This window comes from Neltuma alba, unplaced genomic scaffold (assembly GCF_004799145.2).
Source record: "Neltuma alba isolate B1F8T4 unplaced genomic scaffold, ASM479914v2 tig00011398_pilon, whole genome shotgun sequence".
NCBI lineage: Eukaryota > Viridiplantae > Streptophyta > Magnoliopsida > Fabales > Fabaceae > Neltuma > Neltuma alba.
The window spans coordinates 403,755-421,722 of NW_021636087.1; the positions used below are offsets into that span (position 1 = coordinate 403,755).

The 17,968-nt window shown below is 33.7% G+C and overlaps 2 protein-coding genes across 4 annotated transcripts; one reads left to right on the forward strand and one right to left on the reverse strand.

The window, feature by feature from the left end:
• The first annotated feature begins 2,822 nt into the window (after nt 1-2,822).
• On the forward strand, nt 2,823-4,131 carry LOC114712904 (uncharacterized). The gene is made up of 2 exons (XM_028897464.1): nt 2,823-3,348; nt 3,476-4,131. Exons 1-2 carry the CDS (start codon nt 2,989-2,991, stop codon nt 4,085-4,087), a joined length of 972 nt encoding a protein of 323 aa, XP_028753297.1. The 5' UTR covers nt 2,823-2,988; the 3' UTR covers nt 4,088-4,131.
• A 6,487-nt stretch (nt 4,132-10,618) lies between these two features.
• On the reverse strand, nt 10,619-15,459 carry LOC114712896 (serine hydroxymethyltransferase 6). Of its 3 annotated transcripts, none has more exons than XM_028897455.1 (4): nt 14,123-15,455; nt 13,360-13,756; nt 11,422-11,523; nt 10,619-11,335 (listed from the first exon to the last, which is right to left on the reverse strand). In XM_028897455.1, exons 1-4 carry the CDS (start codon nt 15,155-15,157, stop codon nt 11,115-11,117), a joined length of 1,755 nt encoding a protein of 584 aa, XP_028753288.1. In that variant the 5' UTR covers nt 15,158-15,455; the 3' UTR covers nt 10,619-11,114. The 3 variants fall into 3 exon arrangements, 1 of the variants encoding a protein (XP_028753288.1); XR_003737285.1 differs by lacking the exon at nt 10,619-11,335 and adding an exon at nt 11,717-13,083 and having other exon boundaries at nt 11,439-11,523; nt 14,123-15,459; XR_003737286.1 differs by lacking the exon at nt 10,619-11,335 and adding an exon at nt 11,709-13,083 and having other exon boundaries at nt 11,450-11,523; nt 14,123-15,459.
• Between the last annotated feature and the right edge of the window lie 2,509 nt (nt 15,460-17,968).

The window sequence follows — 17,968 nt, forward strand, 5'->3', positions numbered from 1 at the left end:
TTTATTTTTGATTTTTGATGTTGACAGGGGCATAGGGCACATTATTGACTCATACTGATAGATCATAATATTAATTAATTGACTTTATGACAGCTCTGGTTTTAGTGAGATAGGAGTATGCTTTATCATTATTATAAAATTTTTTTTTCAAGTAATGATGAAAGGGGACACCTTTTTTATTAGATTTGTTTCAGACATATTTTATTGTAGTCTTTGTACAAAAGCTGGGTTCCATTGCCCCTAATTCAATTAAGTGAGCACATTTATTTTTAATATATTGTATTTTCATATCCTAATTAAATTTGACTATACTCAAACCCAACCAAATAATATTAAAATTCATATATAATTATTGCATATAAAGAATAGTTATGTTCTAATGGCTTTATATGGTGGTCATGTAATCATTATGTGGGGGACAAATACTAAAAATAAATACTAACTCTGGTCCTTAATATAAAACTTTTTTTGACTTTTATTTTGGTCCTAAATATAAGACTATAATCCACTTTATCCCTCTTGTTTATATTTTTTTTTTCAAAGTAGCCTTTCTAATAATGATAGTTCTAGTTAATACACTTGATTAGCAAAGATATTTTAGGAAAGACAACATCTATTTAGGACAAATAACTAACTTAGTTTACTTTCTTAGTCTCCTCAAATTAGTTAACTGGCTTTTATAATTAGGACCGGAGGTAATAGAAGATATTTAATACGTTTGAAGCATGGTTATGTGTTTAAATATTATGAATGGAAAAAAAAATATAAAGCTAATGATCAAAATAATCACAATCTATTACCAAACCAAACTTCCTTAGCAGTTAGTGAATATGGTCCCAAGACAAAGACAAGAGTAAAGATCCATTTAGTACCCAAAATGACACATAAAATAAAAAAATTTGTTTGTAAATAAAGAAATGAATCTGATATATATTTTTATCTTGTAAAAGTTATTAAAAAAAAATTAAAACGTTAAACAATGATTACAAAGCATATAACACATTGCTCAGAATTGAAGAAATGTAAATCCCATTCCTTTGCCAGGCTAAACGGGTCTTAAGTTACAAGATAAATGTTATTGATTTCTTCAAAGATAAAAGTTCAATTTAATAAGTGTAGTTTTCCTTTTATATTACAAGCAAAGGTACTACAGTAACACCAACAGTTTTTTTTTTTTTTTTTACTAATTGAGAGAGTGGGAATCAAAAGGCATCAATAACTGTCGAATGTCTTTCATCAGAAAATACATGTGTCGTTCATTTGTTTGTCCCAAAAAAGTTTTAACTTGCAGGCTTCAGCCAGCAAATTTGGCAAGCAGCTCTGTAACATAAATAGAAATATATTGCTCGCATCCTATACGTGAGAGCTAGTTAAAAAAATTAATTTATCTATCATATTTCTCATTTTTCTTAAAGTTAATTTATCTAACTCATAAACCGGTATACTACCCCCAATCCTTAATGTAAAAGTTAAATGACTAATTTAAAAATATTTAAAAAAATAAGTTAAATTAGCTATTTGTAACAAATAGGTGTGAACTTTTCTAAACTATCATCTTTAATAATGTTCATTAGAACTATCCTTTGATAGGAACTTCTCACAATCCATAGGGATATCTTGGGAAAAAATTATAAATTTAGGAAACAAAGTAGATTAAAATCTTATATTTAGGAGCAAATCTAATCTCTTAACTAACTTTTATATTAAGGACTGAATAAGTGGGAATAGTATAATCTAATGTTAGAGATATTTAAGAGAAATCATGTTACATTTCATGAGATCTTTTGACCGTTAGTTTAATCTTATCTTAACCGTTGTCTTGTATTAAAAAAATAGAATTGTATCAGTGAAGCCTTTTATGCGTGTGGAATTATGGTCCATACCAGAATGACCCTTATCTGGAATCATTGGGAACATGTCTTGGCAATATATATAACATTGCAAGCAAATGAAGGCCCTTTAGTTTAATGCCAAGAATAGAATGTTGGGTCCTAAAGGAGAAATCAGAATCTGCATCGCAATATGTAAAATAATCCCACTACACAGAACCCTATCATTCACTTCTTTATTCAAGGAACCAAATTAAATTACATAAAAAAATTAAGGCAAAAAATAATAGAAACAAAAGAAACAGAACCAAAATAGACTATGTACGTATAACTATCTTTAGGACTATAAAACCAAAAAGGTGCACTGTGAGGCATGTTGCTTAAAACAGGGGGAGAAGAGAGAAATGATTAAAGAAGCCAAACAAAAGCACTCAGATCAAAAGGAGAACCATATCAAAATTGAAGAATGAGAAGCAGAATCTTGGTCAAATTTTTCAAACTTTCATACCCTGAAAACGCAATCTAATGTATCATTAGCTTACAGATTGTTGATTTCGCCGAGCCCCCGAGCTGAAGAGCAATGAACAAGGTGAAAATAAAAATAGAGTCAGGGAAATTGGAAAAGATCTTACTATGTATCACTCGTCATGCTGATTTATGCCTTGCCATGTGATTATATCTCCCCAAGACTTCCATTTTCTTTTTCCTTTTGTTTTCTCTTTCCTTGTTTTTCCCCCTGCTGTGTACCAATAATATCGTTTAACCGACATATGAGAACTAAACCGTTTCGAAGTGTAGAGATCATACAAGTGAGCTTTACTTATCCTGACAAATATTTTTTTTATGCATAATGGAATTGAATCCCTAACAACATGTTTAGGACACCCAACAATCTACTTTGCGGTCCTCCTTCCATATCTTTATTACCAGCTCGTTTCACAATAAAAACAGCAGATTCCCAATCATCCCCTCCACTCTATAGGAAACACCCATGATTGCACCCAACAGGACCTTTCACCTTAGCAACCTGAGCTCCTAAGCTACCCACTTTTTTGATTGCTTCAAACTCTCTTTTCTTGATCTCATAATTATATATATACCCTTCAGTCTCTATCACCTTTCCCTCAAACCACACCCCTTTTTTCCTAAATCTTCCACGATGGGTTCTTCATGCACCAACTCTTCTGTCAATGGCTTCTACAGCTTTCTTAACCAGGGACTCGTTGAGCTTCACCAATCCTTCCTCTCAAATAATTTCATGTCAGTCCAATTTCTTTCTGGGGTCCTCTCATACCTCCAATCATTTCATTCCCAACTGACCATTTTAGTCCAAAAGCTTCGCTTGCCTGTTGGAGGAAAATGGTTGGATGAATACATGGACGAAAGCTCAAGGCTCTGGGATCTCTGTCATGTTCTCAAGTCTGCCATTTCTGGAATGGAAAACTTTCATTCTTCTGGCGCTAACATAGCTTCCTCCATTGATGGCCACCACCATTTGACTCCAGAAGTTGCACGCCAGGTAGGTATATAACTACATATTTATATACACACGTCTAAACTAGCTTTAAACCCAAGACTACAAATCATATTCTGATTTTATATTTCAGTTCACTCTTAGCTTTTCATTGTGTCACTTCCACAAACAGGTTATCCGCGAATTAAACATCTGTCAGAGGGAGATTCTGGGGCTGGAAGAGGAAAACAAAAGCTTAACAGAAACAAGAATCCAGCCATTGTCCCAATGTCTGAACCAGAACATCTCCATGGAATCAAAGCTGAATGGGTTCAATGGCTTCCGAGGAGTTCTATACGCAATGAGAAGCGTCAGCTCATTGCTTCTGATGATTCTGCTCTGTGGGCTCGCGTATTGTTGGTCATCCTCGTGCTTCCACCATCGAAATTACGGAGAGCAAAGGGCCTTCTCATCTGGGTTCGTGGTTTCAATGGCCAATTTGCAGCAGAAAGTGGCAGAGGAGATTGATCAGATTGATGGGCAGCCAGGGATCTTACTGTTCGAATTTCAGCAAGCGAAGGTTGCCATGGAGGAATTGAAAGTGGGGTTGGAGAGAATAATGGCTTTTGGAGGAGAAGAAGAAGAAGAAGAAACGAAGATTCGAGAAAAAGCTGAGAACTTGAAGACTTGCTTTGGGCTGTTGAGATTTGGGGTAGAGACCATAACTGGACAGCTTGATGATTTCTTTGACGAGATAGTGGAAGGAAGGAAGAAGCTCTTGGACATGTGTAGTAGCCAGAGATAGATCATACAGATTTTGAATATTTGCAGGGTGAAAAAGGCCAAAAAGGGGGGGGGGGGGAGTACGTGAGAACAAAATGAAATAAAATTATGTTGAAATTTTTTTTTGGCCAGAAAAATTATGTTGAAATTAGAAGCAACGTCACATACGAGAAATATGATATATCATATTTTCTGATGCAATTCTAGTCCTACCTTTTTTTTTTTGGTTGCTATTTTTCCTTTGTAGTTTTCATATTCAATATGGATTGATTTGCAAGCTACGCAATGGTACAGCCTTGAGGAAGCTTTTATTTTATGTGAAAACCAAACAAATTATATATTGGGAAATATTTGTTCAAAAAAATTAATTAATTGGGGTAAAGAAATGTATTTTGAATTCCTAAGACATAAATATCTCATCTATTTAAAAAATTATTGGGGGGGGGGGTGGAGAATAAAACTATTTAAAAGATATAGTTGTACCTTGTTTTACAATTAAATGCCATGATATGTGCTTCAAAAGAAATGCAAAGATAGGGACTAAAAGAAATTTAAAAACATTCACACACATTCTTTCTTGTATGACTTTTTTCCTTAACCATATAATATATTGTAGCAAAAAAAAATATATATATATATATTATGAGGAATAATTCTTTTGGCCAAATATTAAAAAGATTACTATAAAAATTTGTTACAAAAAGTTTCATTAAGAAATTGAAGAATGAGATTCTAGCTTTGAGAAAAAGCAAAATGAGGATACATAGATAAGAAACAAGAATATATTGAGCAACTTCTAGAGAAAGAAACATCTTTTGCTCTTCACGTATTAGGGAGAATATTTATATACTGCCTCATATTCTTAATATAAGAGTTAGTTGATTAATTTGAATATGTTAAGAAAATTAGTTAAGTGAGTTATTTGTAATAAATAGATGTTATCTTTTGTAAAATATTCTTGCTAATCAAGTGTACTGGCTAGAACTACTATTATTAAAAAAGCTACTTGTTAAAAAATAAATAAATGTGAGAGATAAAGTATAGTAAAGTCTTATATTTAGGACAAAAATAAAATTCAAACGAGTTCTTATGTTAAATACCGGAGGTAATATATTCATAACATCTAAGCTTAATGTGTTTCGGAAGTCAATGAGAATATTTTGTGAAGCAATGTGATAACTTAAAATCAATGCTATTCTATTCTCTTCTGTGAGGGAATTTTCACTCATCGATGTTACAATTTTGTATTCCAACATGTATGTCCAAATATGAAACTATTATATCGTAGATTTGCTTCTTTTTTGGTTGCTCTTTAAGTCAAATCATATTTTTTTAATCATAAAATAGAATAAATGGCTAATCTTGAATGTTTTTTCTAATCTTAAATATAAAACTCAATAAGTAATTTGTAAAAATTAAAAAAAAAATAGTTAAAACAGTTATTTAAAAAAAAGGTATATTGATTCCCACTACAAAATACCCCATTTTAATTATTTGCATTAGAATCTAATCCCTCATAAAAAAAGATTCTTTTAAATATACACAATCAATAAGAAAAATTGAGCAAAAACTATAAATTTGTAAAATAAAATAAATTGATGTTATATATTTAAAATCAAAATAAATCGTTTTATTAGTTATTATATTTAAGATTAGAAAAAGCAAAATAAAATTTAATTATCGTTTTTAGCGATAGAAGAGATGGTAACAGGTGATGCATGGAAACTAATTTAATTTACTTTTATTATTTATTTATTTTATTTTATCTCACGTACTAAAACCGACCCTTTGAAAACAAATCACTTCTAATCATAATTATAATTGTACTTAAAATGTAAATAATCCAAGGAAAATCCATACGTGACAAGTGTTCCCTTTTTATGAAAAATTAAATATTTTAAGTAAGAATAAAAGTTTTATCCATTAAACAGTTGTCAAAAACATGTCTGATTGCATTTTTTGTTGTTGCTATTATTAATATCACTTCTATATTTTAAAAATATATTTTAAGCGGCTGCGTGTTTTGAATCATTACCTGCAAAGAAGCAAAGTGGCAAAATGATTATATGGATGATAATTTGACTTTAATGAGGACCTTGTGACTTGAAAGCTCCAACTGAGAAGCCAAATTGGTACGGCAAACATAAATCAGATCACAATTCACAGGTCTAGCCTCTTGGCTGATGCTCACAGTGTCCAACGTGGTTAGATCATAGAGATAGAAATTGTTTTTTGTTGGTAAAAGTACAATTTTACCCTCATGTGTATATAATTTTATCTATAATTTCTTAATACAATTTTTTTTTCAATTTTAGGTGTACCAACTTGCACTAAAAAGAGATTATAGATAAAATTTCATCATTAAAAAGATTGAAATGCTGATGATGAGAAATAAAATTAGGGATAAAATTGTACTTGTAGTCTTTCTTTTTTTGAAAAATTTACTACCAACCTTTGCTCATCAATACCAGACACATTCTAAAACTTTCATTTAATTCGTCATAAGGGAAATTTGCTAAATGGGAAAATTTATAAAATTAAGTAAATTATTTTTAAAAATATTCATACATCTAACTAGTTTATTTCTGTAGGATGTTTGATTTCAAAGTTTAGATGTAGAAGTTAATAATTTTTGGAAGTTATTAATAGCATTATAAAAGTTGTTAATTGTTATACTGAAATTTTAAAAGTTTTCAAAAAAATTATTTCTTATCGCTGAAGCTCCGGCGACCAACTGTCAGCCGGTTGCCGGAGCTCCAGTGACAGCCGCTGGCCCCAACGCCGGAGCGCCGTTGACTAACCGGCCAGTGGGGGTTTTGGTTTTTTAAAAAACAATAAATAAAATAAAGAGCAATATGGTCATTTCAGTAAATTTATAGATGACAAATTAGTCACTTGTGACTAAATTAGAATTTTACAAATTCAAATGACTATTTTGGTATTTCCAAATTCAAATATTATTTTTGTGTCATTTTCCCTTAGATGTAGAAGTTAATTATTTCAGGAAAAATATAACTTTTAATTTTTGCACTCTCTCTAAATATATCTATTCAATTTCTAAACTTTAGCTCAAAACAGTTCCATCTTTGTCATGTATTAAGAGTAGAAATTATAAAATTTGGGTTGTTTCAAGTGAAAAATTTTAAACATTGAGTAGTCAAGGAACTATAGGGATTAGGGCGTGTCCGATTAAATATGTTTTGCGTCAAAGTTCAGGATAGAATTGATAATTGAGGAAAAATTTAGGGACAAATGCTATATTTTCCCATAATTTTAGTTTAGGATAATTTGGGAATGCTATGATAATTTTCCAAGAAATCAGGACTCTTAAAGAATTTTGATCATCCTTTATGATTTGTGTGATTTTATTAAAAGTCCCTTATAAATAAGATTCAAGAAGTAAATTACACCTCAAGATATTTATATTCAATTTTTTAATTATTTAGGTCAAAAAACTAAAATTAAATATTTTAACTTTAATTCATATATTGTAAATTTTCTGTTGATGATTGTTGCTATTCGATAGGGTTTTCAACCAAATAAATACTTCTTATTATTCAATATGACATTTAAAAATTGAAGATATTTTTAAAAAAAATAGTGAAAACTTTCATAAGAAGAACCATTCTTCTGTTTTTTTTTTTTCTTTTTTTGAAGATGATTGACGTCTGTTCATCAAGGAAAAAATAATGAGTGATACGTCACAAGTAAAAGCAGATTTTCCACGGGCAAAGTAGAAAGATTTAAAAAAGGCTTATACATGAGAATTAAAAAAAGTTAATACAAATTTTTTATCCTTAAATTTATCTTTATTTTAGTTTTAGTTTTTCATTTCAAATAATAAGGTTTGATCCTTTTAGTTTCTCTTCATTTAAAATATTGATTCTTATAATTCAATAAAAACTTGGTCATTTTGCTTTTTGAGAGACTAAAACGTATGATTTAAAATTTGACAGACTAAAATTAAAATGGAGACAAACTTGGGGGACCAAAAATTATACCAACCCAAAAAGTTAAAAAGAAAAACATAATGATTAAAACTAAGAAAAATAGCATCATAGTACATAATGAATTTGTCGCCAACTTAGTACCCCAAAAAAATTGTTGCCAACTAGACAATTACATGCTGAAATGAGAAATGTTAGGTAAAAATTACATGGTCAGATCAATGTCACCAACTTAGGGCTTATTTAGAATTGCAATAAGAGCCTTCAAAAATAATTTTTCAATCATGATTTAAAAAATAAGAAGTATATGAAAAAAGTTTTGTATCAAAATGCTTGTAAATGCTTATTATAAGTTCTTAAAATAAACAGATGCAGACAAGCCATTAAACAGTTAGTTTTTACCCCCCCCCCCAAAAAAAAAGCGACAGTTCTTTTTTGCTTTTCAGTTATTTCGCTAACAGAGAATAATGTATTGTTAATTAAATATCTTACATTTTTGGAAAAAAATAAAAAGGTAATATTAACATATTTCTAAAACCAAACAGTTCATTATAGGTACTCGGTTCTTTTAGGCAATATTGTATTGATCATATTAATAACATATTCATCTTCATTGCAAAATATTAATGTCACTTGGGGGTGTTGGGCATGACATAAAAATGCTTCTAAAAATCACTTTTCTGCAAATCGAGACATTTCTTCTACATATTTACTTCGTATATCATAAAATCACTTTTGAAACTATGATTTAGTTTTCATCCAAACATTTTTTTAACATTCTTCAAACTCAGATTTGCAAGCTGATGAAACATCTTTATATTTTATATTTCGGACAGGATATAGACGATAGAACTAAATGAATACTCATCTGATCCGAGAATTTTTTTTTTTTGTACGTGTGGATGATACAAGCCCCAAAAAGAAATGAAAGAGCTAGAGGATAAGATTGACAAAAGAGAGTAAAAATGTAAATAGAGAATGAATTCCTAGGGAGCATCTCTATTATTGATGAAGAAGCTGACATTACTGAAGAAAACAACATTATGCATTCTGAAATGGCCGTCTTTGTCAGCATGGGACAAACAGTACAGTTAAGAATCCAGAAACAAAAAAAGGAAGCAAAGAGAGAATCATATGAGACTTTTGCCTCACCCAGAAAACCATCGTACTCTGGAAATGGCCAAATTGCCTTCTTTTATGTAATGCCGATGGTACTGATGTGAAATGCCCAATTATATTCATCCCTGCTGTCATACAATGATGGGCACAAACGTGCTGATAGGACAGGGTTCAGAGAGAAAAGAATCCACAACTTGAATTTAATTCCATAAAGCACTCATCTTTTTATTTTCTGGCACGCCCGTATTATAGTTTATAGTAGATATTAGGAAAAAAAAACTCTTAACTCTCTCTCTCTCTATATATATATATAAACGAAAGGGTATGAAAATCCCATACAGAAACAGCACTAGTAAGCCTGTTTGTCCAGATCTATTAACCTCCAATTTGAGGAGAATGTTAAAACACAAGATTTAGACTTCACAAGCAAGCTAATTAATTAGCATATTCATTGGCACAAGTTAACGTTGCTTTTTCACAAAATGAAAGATATTGGGCATGGCTCCTACTCACGCTACAAGCATTGAGTGCAAAGAATCATAATCGATTACTGCTAAAATTTACTTGGCACAGCATGCATCTTGGCATCATGGAGGCCAGAGTAGACCTGGTACAGCTTTGAGAGCTAGGGCACCTCAGTTATGAATATAGCTGCATCTATCTCGGATTGTTTAATTGGTGCATCAAAATAGACGGAAAATAAGAATGAAATGAACAGAAGTAACAGCTGTTAACTTTTCTTTTTTTTAATTTTGAAAACATGACACCAAGAAAAAAATGACACTGCACTGTAGCATAATATTACTTTTCCGTTTTCTATTTCCATTCGAGAACCAGAGTATGAATATGGCTGCCGGAATATTTCCTTGTGATGACAAAGTGGCAACGATCCTACTGTCACATATCGCCATCGCAGCCTAAGCTGCAACAGGTCAAGGTAGCTTTTTATTAGATAGTCCAACAGCATCAAGTCCTGGAAGGCCACAATTAACACCTGTGAACAGGTACAAAATTTCTACAGGCATTAGCAGTCCCGACAAACTTAGCTAATCTGTGACCCTTTTTTCATTCCCCTTATTCAACAAGATTTGGATGGTTGTTGTTCACTTCCCATGATGTTTTCCTATTTAACCTTGAGAAATTTAATGTTCTTCACTCAACAAGGTATTCAAATTTTTCAAGGAAATCCCCTCAATCTAGACTAGCACATATTTGCTGAAAAAATGGCCCTTGTTAACATCAATTAATTCTATACATGAATATGGTATTAAAGTAGAATGTAAGAACTTCATTCAAATCATTTCAACAAGCTTCCAGGTCAGTCAACCTAAAAGCACTTGAACTCAGAAGCACCTCAAATATTAAAGGCTTGACTTAAGCAAGGACAACCAACCTTGCTAATTTGATATTAACAGATTAATAATAATAACAATAATAAATAATACCAACACCACCCACCAACAACGACAATTGAGACTTGAACAAGCTGTACACAAAAAATTATGCGTTCCATTAAGAACTTGTGTGAACAAAGCGTGGTATATATAGTCACTATGCTTTCAGCATCAAATAGGCGAAGGTATCCCTTGCTATAGGACTTTAATTCTGCTAAGCAGGCTTACCAAAAAAACAAACAATTCTAGAGCCATGTGCATTGATCAAATATGCGGATTGATCAAACACCCAGATAACCCAAAGTCCCAACCTCTACAGTGGCTAGAATGCTGCAATTAGCAGGCAAGCAATGTTTCACTGTAGCAAAATATATTGTGAATAAAAACGACCTCAACAACAGTACAGCACTGTACTTCCAGTACTGTTGTGACGCATTGTGTCATGCAAAAACCTGATAACAGCATGAGGGTGCAGAGCTCCATAAGCTATATGCGGATCAGGCGGGCCTGCTATTGCAACAAGCAAGCAGGGGGAAAAGCCAGTGAAGCCAAAATTATCAACAATGGCCATACACCATATTGATCTTGTTCAATTGTCAAAACCCGGCATTGCAAATTGAGTTGCAAATGCTTCAACCCGGGAACGGAGCTCCATAATATCCTTATTACTCTCAAGGTGCTTCAAAACACCCTGCATCTTCCCATGCTCTCTCAGCAATATGTTTGCAACTTGTGCAGCTCTAAAAAGAAATTCAGCCATTGTCTCAAAATCAGACTCCAGGCACCCTCTTGATGTCATCGCTGGGGTACCTAGGAAACCACAATGGAAGCAGTCATCAGAATGTAGAGTTCATCAAATATGCAAACATATTCAGGCATTTCAAACTATCACATACCAATCCTTACACCTCCAGGAGTAATGGTTCCATTGTCATCAAAAACAAAAATTTTGTTCAAAGTAATATGACATGCTTCACAGATCTTCTCATAGTATTTACCTGTGAACACAAATCAAAGAAACTTAGCGCTTGCCAGAATTTACAAAGACAAAACAATCCAAACTTATGTGGTTATCCTATTGAAGTTTTTAAAAAAAAAAAAAAAAAACTTAAGAAAAAATCAATAAAACATTAACATGTGGAGCCAAAGCCACCCATCTCTATATATTTTACCAGGTTCATACACTTATACCCATTCAAATTACAAGATAGCCTTTGGGTAATTGAGCATGGGAATTAAAGGTGCGCTCAGCCAAATAAGCTCCATATACACACTCAGATATTCACACAATTCTGCAACGCTCCCTGAAGTATGACTGTATAAGGCTTCAACGCCTGAAGGAAGATACACATGCCTATTAAAGAGATAGCAAGACAGATGCTGCTAACACTCTTTCTTTCATTTCCGCAGGAATCTCAAGTATTACAAAGCTTTTCTCCCTCTTCTGATTTCATAGCTGCTATTGTTTTTCTAGTCAACGTTAAGCCAAATTCTGCATTATAGTTGCTGTCAACACTGATTTGATAACTTATGTGAAGTTTCAAGCCCTCCATTTAGTTTGACATCAGAGAGAAATTAGTTCCTCACGTGGCCAGTATGACAATATCCATTCTCTGTTACAGACTCAAACTCCATACAGTACTCCAGTTTAGTTTTCACTCCAAATCTCAAATTCCATTTCATATCGGGAAATGTGCCCTTCAGCCCCTCCAACTACATTTTTTCAACATCATGATTGAATTCACGAGTTAATTTGCATTGAATTGTCAATTTTTTTTTAAATTGCTGATGGCTCCACCAATTGCTTAACAATTTTTTCTTTTTTTTTTCTTTTTTTTTTTTTTTTAAATGGCCACTTCAGTTTAGGAAGGCACCCAATCCACTGCCTCTGCCTTTTGGGGTTTTGACACTTCAAGTTAGCTCATGCTTTTGAGTCTTGACATCCCTGAATATTGTATAACTAGCCAGAAACAGAATGTATCATATATGTAGGAAGAACTCTCGAAGCTCCCGAAATGAATACCCACGGCACGATACATTTTAGATAAAATGAAGACCAATTAAGGCCATGGCCACCAGAATTGAATGGAATGTAAGCCATCTGTCATATACAATGTCAACCAGGGATCTATGCAAGATGGTTGATCCCATTAACATGTGGAACAAAAAGCCAGAGAACCTTAGTTCAAGGAAAGGGCCTAACTTAGCTAGGTTTCATCCCTTCCTTGCTACTTTCCCCATTTCCAACTCTTAAGTGCTTGTGCTTCCTTTATATCCCCAAAAAAATTAGCAGAAGGCAGAAAACGTGATACACCACAGACTCACAGTTACTTCAAAATAAATTATCAACATCCAGCCCGTGGATAGTAATCACAGAAGATAGGATATAACAGGTAGAACAAACTTAAGCGCATACTATAGACTGCTACAGTTAAGCTGGATGCAAGACCCTTTGAAGATACGCAGTTTTTAGAATAATGTCTATAAGCACATATACTAATGTTCATAAAGACGGGTAACATCAAAGAATCCAACAAAACAAGTGAATCAAACCAAACCTGCATGCAGACACACAACCAGCATAAAAATCAAAACTAAACATCAAATATATAATTTTAAAAAAGCTTCAGCATAAAATAATATGCCAAAATTGCATTACATTCAGATGGTACCATGGTAGAATTTGACCCTACCAGTGAAGCAAAACAATACTGATGGCAACTGCAGACAAATTGCCCAAGAGAGGAGTCTAAAGAACATGTGCATATCATCAAACAAAGAAAGAAGCCCCTTAAAAAGGCCATCAAAAGATACATCTGCCAATTATATAATACCTGTCAAGCCCAAAGGCCTCAAATCCCAAAGTAATAGGTGGTTGTCAGTACCCCCAGTCACAAGACGACAATTTCTTCTCAATAAAGCAGATGCTAAAGCTTGGGCATTCTTCTTCACTTGGTGCATGTATGCCTTATACTCAGGAGTAGCCACTTGTCTCAAAGCTATGGCCAGAGCTGCAATATGGTTATTGTGTGGTCCCCCTTGCAATGATGGAAAGACAGCAAAATTTATCTTGTCTTCAAAGTCATATTGATCACTTTCATGTCCCTGGCTCCCTCTCCTCCTTGGTTTGATACCTTTCCTGTAAAAAATTATACCTCCCCTAGGACCACGAAGGCTTTTGTGAGTTGTTGAAGTAACAATATCACAACAATCAAAAGGATTTGCACATTCCTGGAAAGACAACAAAACCAAACCGATAAAACAAAAAATTAGTTCAAAGATGACTGCAGCGTAGTGCATCAATCACTACTTAATGATGCAAGAGATTAAAATTGACTCAAGCCAGACCTATTCGTAATTATCAGTCAGGAAATTTAATTCAAATAGACGCTGGTATTAAATTTAAAGGCTAAAAGACACTTCAACAAAATAACAACATAAAGGGGCAGTGATAGTGTAAAATGAAGAGAAGTATTGCAAATGTCATAACTCACAAGCTCAAACAATACAAAAGGAAATTTTCCATATGGTAGACAACCATATACAATGCAGATCAAATTTTCCATAACTAACTACGCAGAAGAAGTTATTCCACACCTTGGCTGCAATTAGCCCACTGATCTGCGCCATGTCACACATTAAAATAGCTCCACATTTGTCAGCGATATGCCTAAACCTTGCATAATCCCATTCTCGGGGATATGAGCTGCCACCACAAATTAGAATCTTGGGACGAAAATCAAGTGCCCTTTCCTCAAGCTTATCAAAATCAATATATCCAGTTTGTGGGTTCACCTTGTACGGCAAGCTCTCAAAGAATATTGACGCCCCTGAAACTTTCTTCCCACTTGGAGTATAGTACCCATGGCTAGTATTTCCTCCAGATGGTGTATCCAGCCCCATGATACGATCACCAGGCAACAGCAGTCCTGTGTATACAGCAAAATTAGCTGAGGTGCATGAATAAGGTTGGACGTTGACACCCCAACTTTCGGGGTCAAGATGGAATGCGGCCAATGCACGTTCACAACAGAGCGTTTCAATTTCGTCAATATGTTGATTCCCTCCGTAATATCGCGCCCCTGGCATTCCCTCGGAGTATTTATTCGTCAAGTGGCTTCCAAGGGCTTCCATCACAGCCCGACACACAAAATTTTCAGAAGCTATCAACTCAATCCCTTTATATTGCCTTTGCTTCTCCTTCTCCATTATCGCATAGATATCAGGGTCTGCCACTTCTAGGGGCTGGTTACCCCATGATCGAACAGCAGCTCTCCGCGTCTCAAGGTCTGGTTCGACCGAAACCCTCTTGCAATTTGAAGAAGACGATGATGATTCGCTATCTCTTCGCCTCTTCAAGCACATTGAATGACCAAGAATCCGAAACTCCTCAACTTCTCTATCATCGTCTTCATCAGATTCTACCCTCAAGTTTCCATTCTCTGCCCTATGATTCTCCGTATGCGGCTCCAACAATTGGAGTGGAACCGGAGGAACCGGGTGCATCGGATCACGGAGGCTTGAGTCGAGCTGGAGGGAAATGGAATCGTCAGGCATACGGGCACGGTGAGATGTCCAAGCATGAGAAGAAACCCCAAGAGACCAATTTGATTGAGAGTGGGGTAAGTCCATTAAGATTGGCAACACAAAACAAATCCTTGAGAAACAATCGGTGAAATCTATAAAAGTCGATGCCACAGATGTTTGGACGATGAGCACCAGGTACAATAGCGCCCAAATCAAAAATGGCGACAAGAGCGTCCAAAGAAAGTGCAGTGACAGTGCTGGAAAAATGGTTTCTAATAAGCAGCACGAAGAATGAATGCGTCACGGAATTTCGCAGCACAGGGAAAACAAGGTGAAACCTTAAAAGCCCTAGCCCTAATCCAAACCAATCAGTTTTGCCATTCAATGAATGACCACTCTGGAACCCGACAAGTGGCTAATGGGGGAATGCACCTGGACGCTGGTTCATTTATTTGTATCTTGACAGAAAGGTAGCTGACCAGAACAAAACATCCTGTATGAATTTTTTACCAGTTTTAAAAGTGTGTTCAGATAACCCAAAAATCTTTTTTTATATATATTTATTTTGTATATTATAAAAATATTTTTAAAATTATAATTTTGTTTCTACTCAAATTTTTTTAAAAAAACAAAACATTCTCGTATGAATTTTTTACCAATCTGAATTATACATAAAATTTATTTTGTAATATAATTTATATTATAAAATAGAGGCGTATTTACTGAGAGAATCTCTTTTTAATTGAAAATTAATAAAAAGTATTATATTCCCTCACATTTTTTATGGACTTTTAAAAGAAGCAACTTCAAAAAAAATTATTCTCCAGGAACCTATATATAAACTAAATAACTGATTCACATAAATAAAAAAAAGTTAATTTAGTTATTTATTTATAAAAATGTTTAAATGTCCTGTAATTATTTTCATTAGAAGGTACCCAATTAATGAAAATCCCTTTCATATTTATAACCAATGAAAATAGTTTAAAATTATAAATTTAAAAGATAATGTAAATTGATGTTTTAACCATCCAAATTAACAACTATTGTTTAAAAACCATCATTAAAACAAAACAAAACAAAAAAACAGAGGAGCACATCAAAGACTTTTTTGGGATTACTATTCGGTCTTAAAAAGGGATTTAATCATTCCAAAAATTCATTAATAACTAAATAGTATGCAGCGACAAATTTTGCCCCAGAAATGACATTAGGTTTATATGTTCACTTGTAATCATAGTTTCTTGATAATTAAATTCTTTTTTTATAATGTTATTGTAATTCTTCCCTACGCATCTTCGAAGTGAAGTGGCCGCTCAATGTCCTGTAGGGGTGGCTAAGAATATTTCAAAGCAGCTCCCTCAACCCTTTCAAGCAATTTACAATTAATACTGATACTTAATATAAGAGTTGATTTGAATTTTAATTTGGTTCTAAATATAAAACCTCAATTCACTATATTTTATATTTATTTTTTTTCAAAATAAGTATTGTAATAGTTGCACATGTTAAATATTCGATCAAATAGTAGTCTTAACTAATACATATGATTAACAAAGTTATTATACTACCTCTGGTCTCTAATATAAGAGCTAGTTGACTAATTTGAGTAAATTAAGAAAACTAATTAAGTTAGTTATTTGTAATAAATAAATATTATCTTTCCTAAATATTGAGTTACTTATTTGTAATAAATAAATAGTCTTTCCTAAAATATCTTTACTAATAAGTGTATTAGCTAGAATTAGCATTATTACAAGGATCACTTTGAAAAAAAAAGGGTTAATACAAATTTTGGCCCCTCAAATTTAAGCCCAATTTGGTTTTAGTCCCTGAAATTTAAAACGTGTGGTATTGGTCCCTCAAATTATGTCCGTTTATGTCCGTTGGTCCCTGGCTTCTTGGCACCGTTAAATCCTGCTGATATGGAATTAACACCGTTATGTGCTGAGTTGGACCACATGACCTGGTAATGAACCGCTGAGCTGGCATCCTGGTGTCATGTTAGCTAAAGATGGACCGAAAAAAGAAAAAAAAAAAAGGGGAATCAGAGGCAAAACGCAGGGGCCGACAAACATAACGACAAACACGATTTGTGGAGGGAAAAAAAAAAGGGGAAAGTGCTAGGTCAAGAGGACCCACTCGTTGCCGGCAATCACTGACGTGGGCGTCACCGGAAAAGTGCTTTTACCGGCGGCCGTCATGGTAAGAAGGTTTATAACTGATATTCATTTGCTTTTGTCCGTTGAAAGGCGAGGAAGACATTGTTGATTACCATTGTGTTCGCATCGCTGTTGTCAAAGGGTAAGTGCTACAAATATGAACCTTTAAATATATTGATTGAAAATCCCGTCCTGTTCATCTTGCAATCTGTTCGAAATAGTGTTGACATTGAAGTTGCATTGTGCATTTGAGTTCAGCTAACTCAAAGTCCCATCTTGTTCATCATGCAATCTGTGGTCAGTGTCTATGGGTGCTCTGTTTTGATTTGTGTTAGTTGAACCCATTGGTGCTCTATTTTGATGAGTGTTTGTGGGCAGTGTTAAACAAAACCAGAGCACAATCGTGTATAATTTGTTTATGTTGCTGTTCATTTCGATGATATGGTCTGTGGGTACAATGTTATTGCCGAACAATGGGTGTGGTTCATGCATTGCTTACATTGTGCTCTGTTTATTGTTAAATTAATTTTGATATCATGTTGACTGATGTTATGTAATGTTTTGTTTCATCTTGTCGTGGTTTAGTTTACTATTTTGCCATGACAAGTTAAATATGGATAGGGAGGAAGGGAAAAGTGATAGATGTGATACTGGTGGGGAGGAAGGGAGCGAAACAAACTCAGGGTCTATGTTCTCAGACTTTGAGAACAGTGAAGAGGAGGAAATTGATGATGATTATTTTTCAGAATATGTA

Bases quoted from the DNA above. Each gene is read 5' to 3' on its own strand.
- LOC114712904 (XM_028897464.1), top strand. From the start codon at position 2,989: ATGGGTTCTTCATGCACCAACTCTTCTGTCAATGGCTTCTACAGCTTT. The intron at 3,349-3,475 runs GTAGGTATATAA...TTCCACAAACAG, and splicing joins CTCCAGAAGTTGCACGCCAG to GTTATCCGCGAATTAAACAT.
- LOC114712896 (XM_028897455.1), bottom strand. From the start codon at position 15,157: ATGGACTTACCCCACTCTCAATCAAATTGGTCTCTTGGGGTTTCTTCT. The intron at 11,524-13,359 runs GTATTATATAAT...TTGTGTTCACAG, and splicing joins GAGGCCTTTGGGCTTGACAG to GTAAATACTATGAGAAGATC. The intron at 11,336-11,421 runs GTATGTGATAGT...GTGGTTTCCTAG, and splicing joins TCCTGGAGGTGTAAGGATTG to GTACCCCAGCGATGACATCA.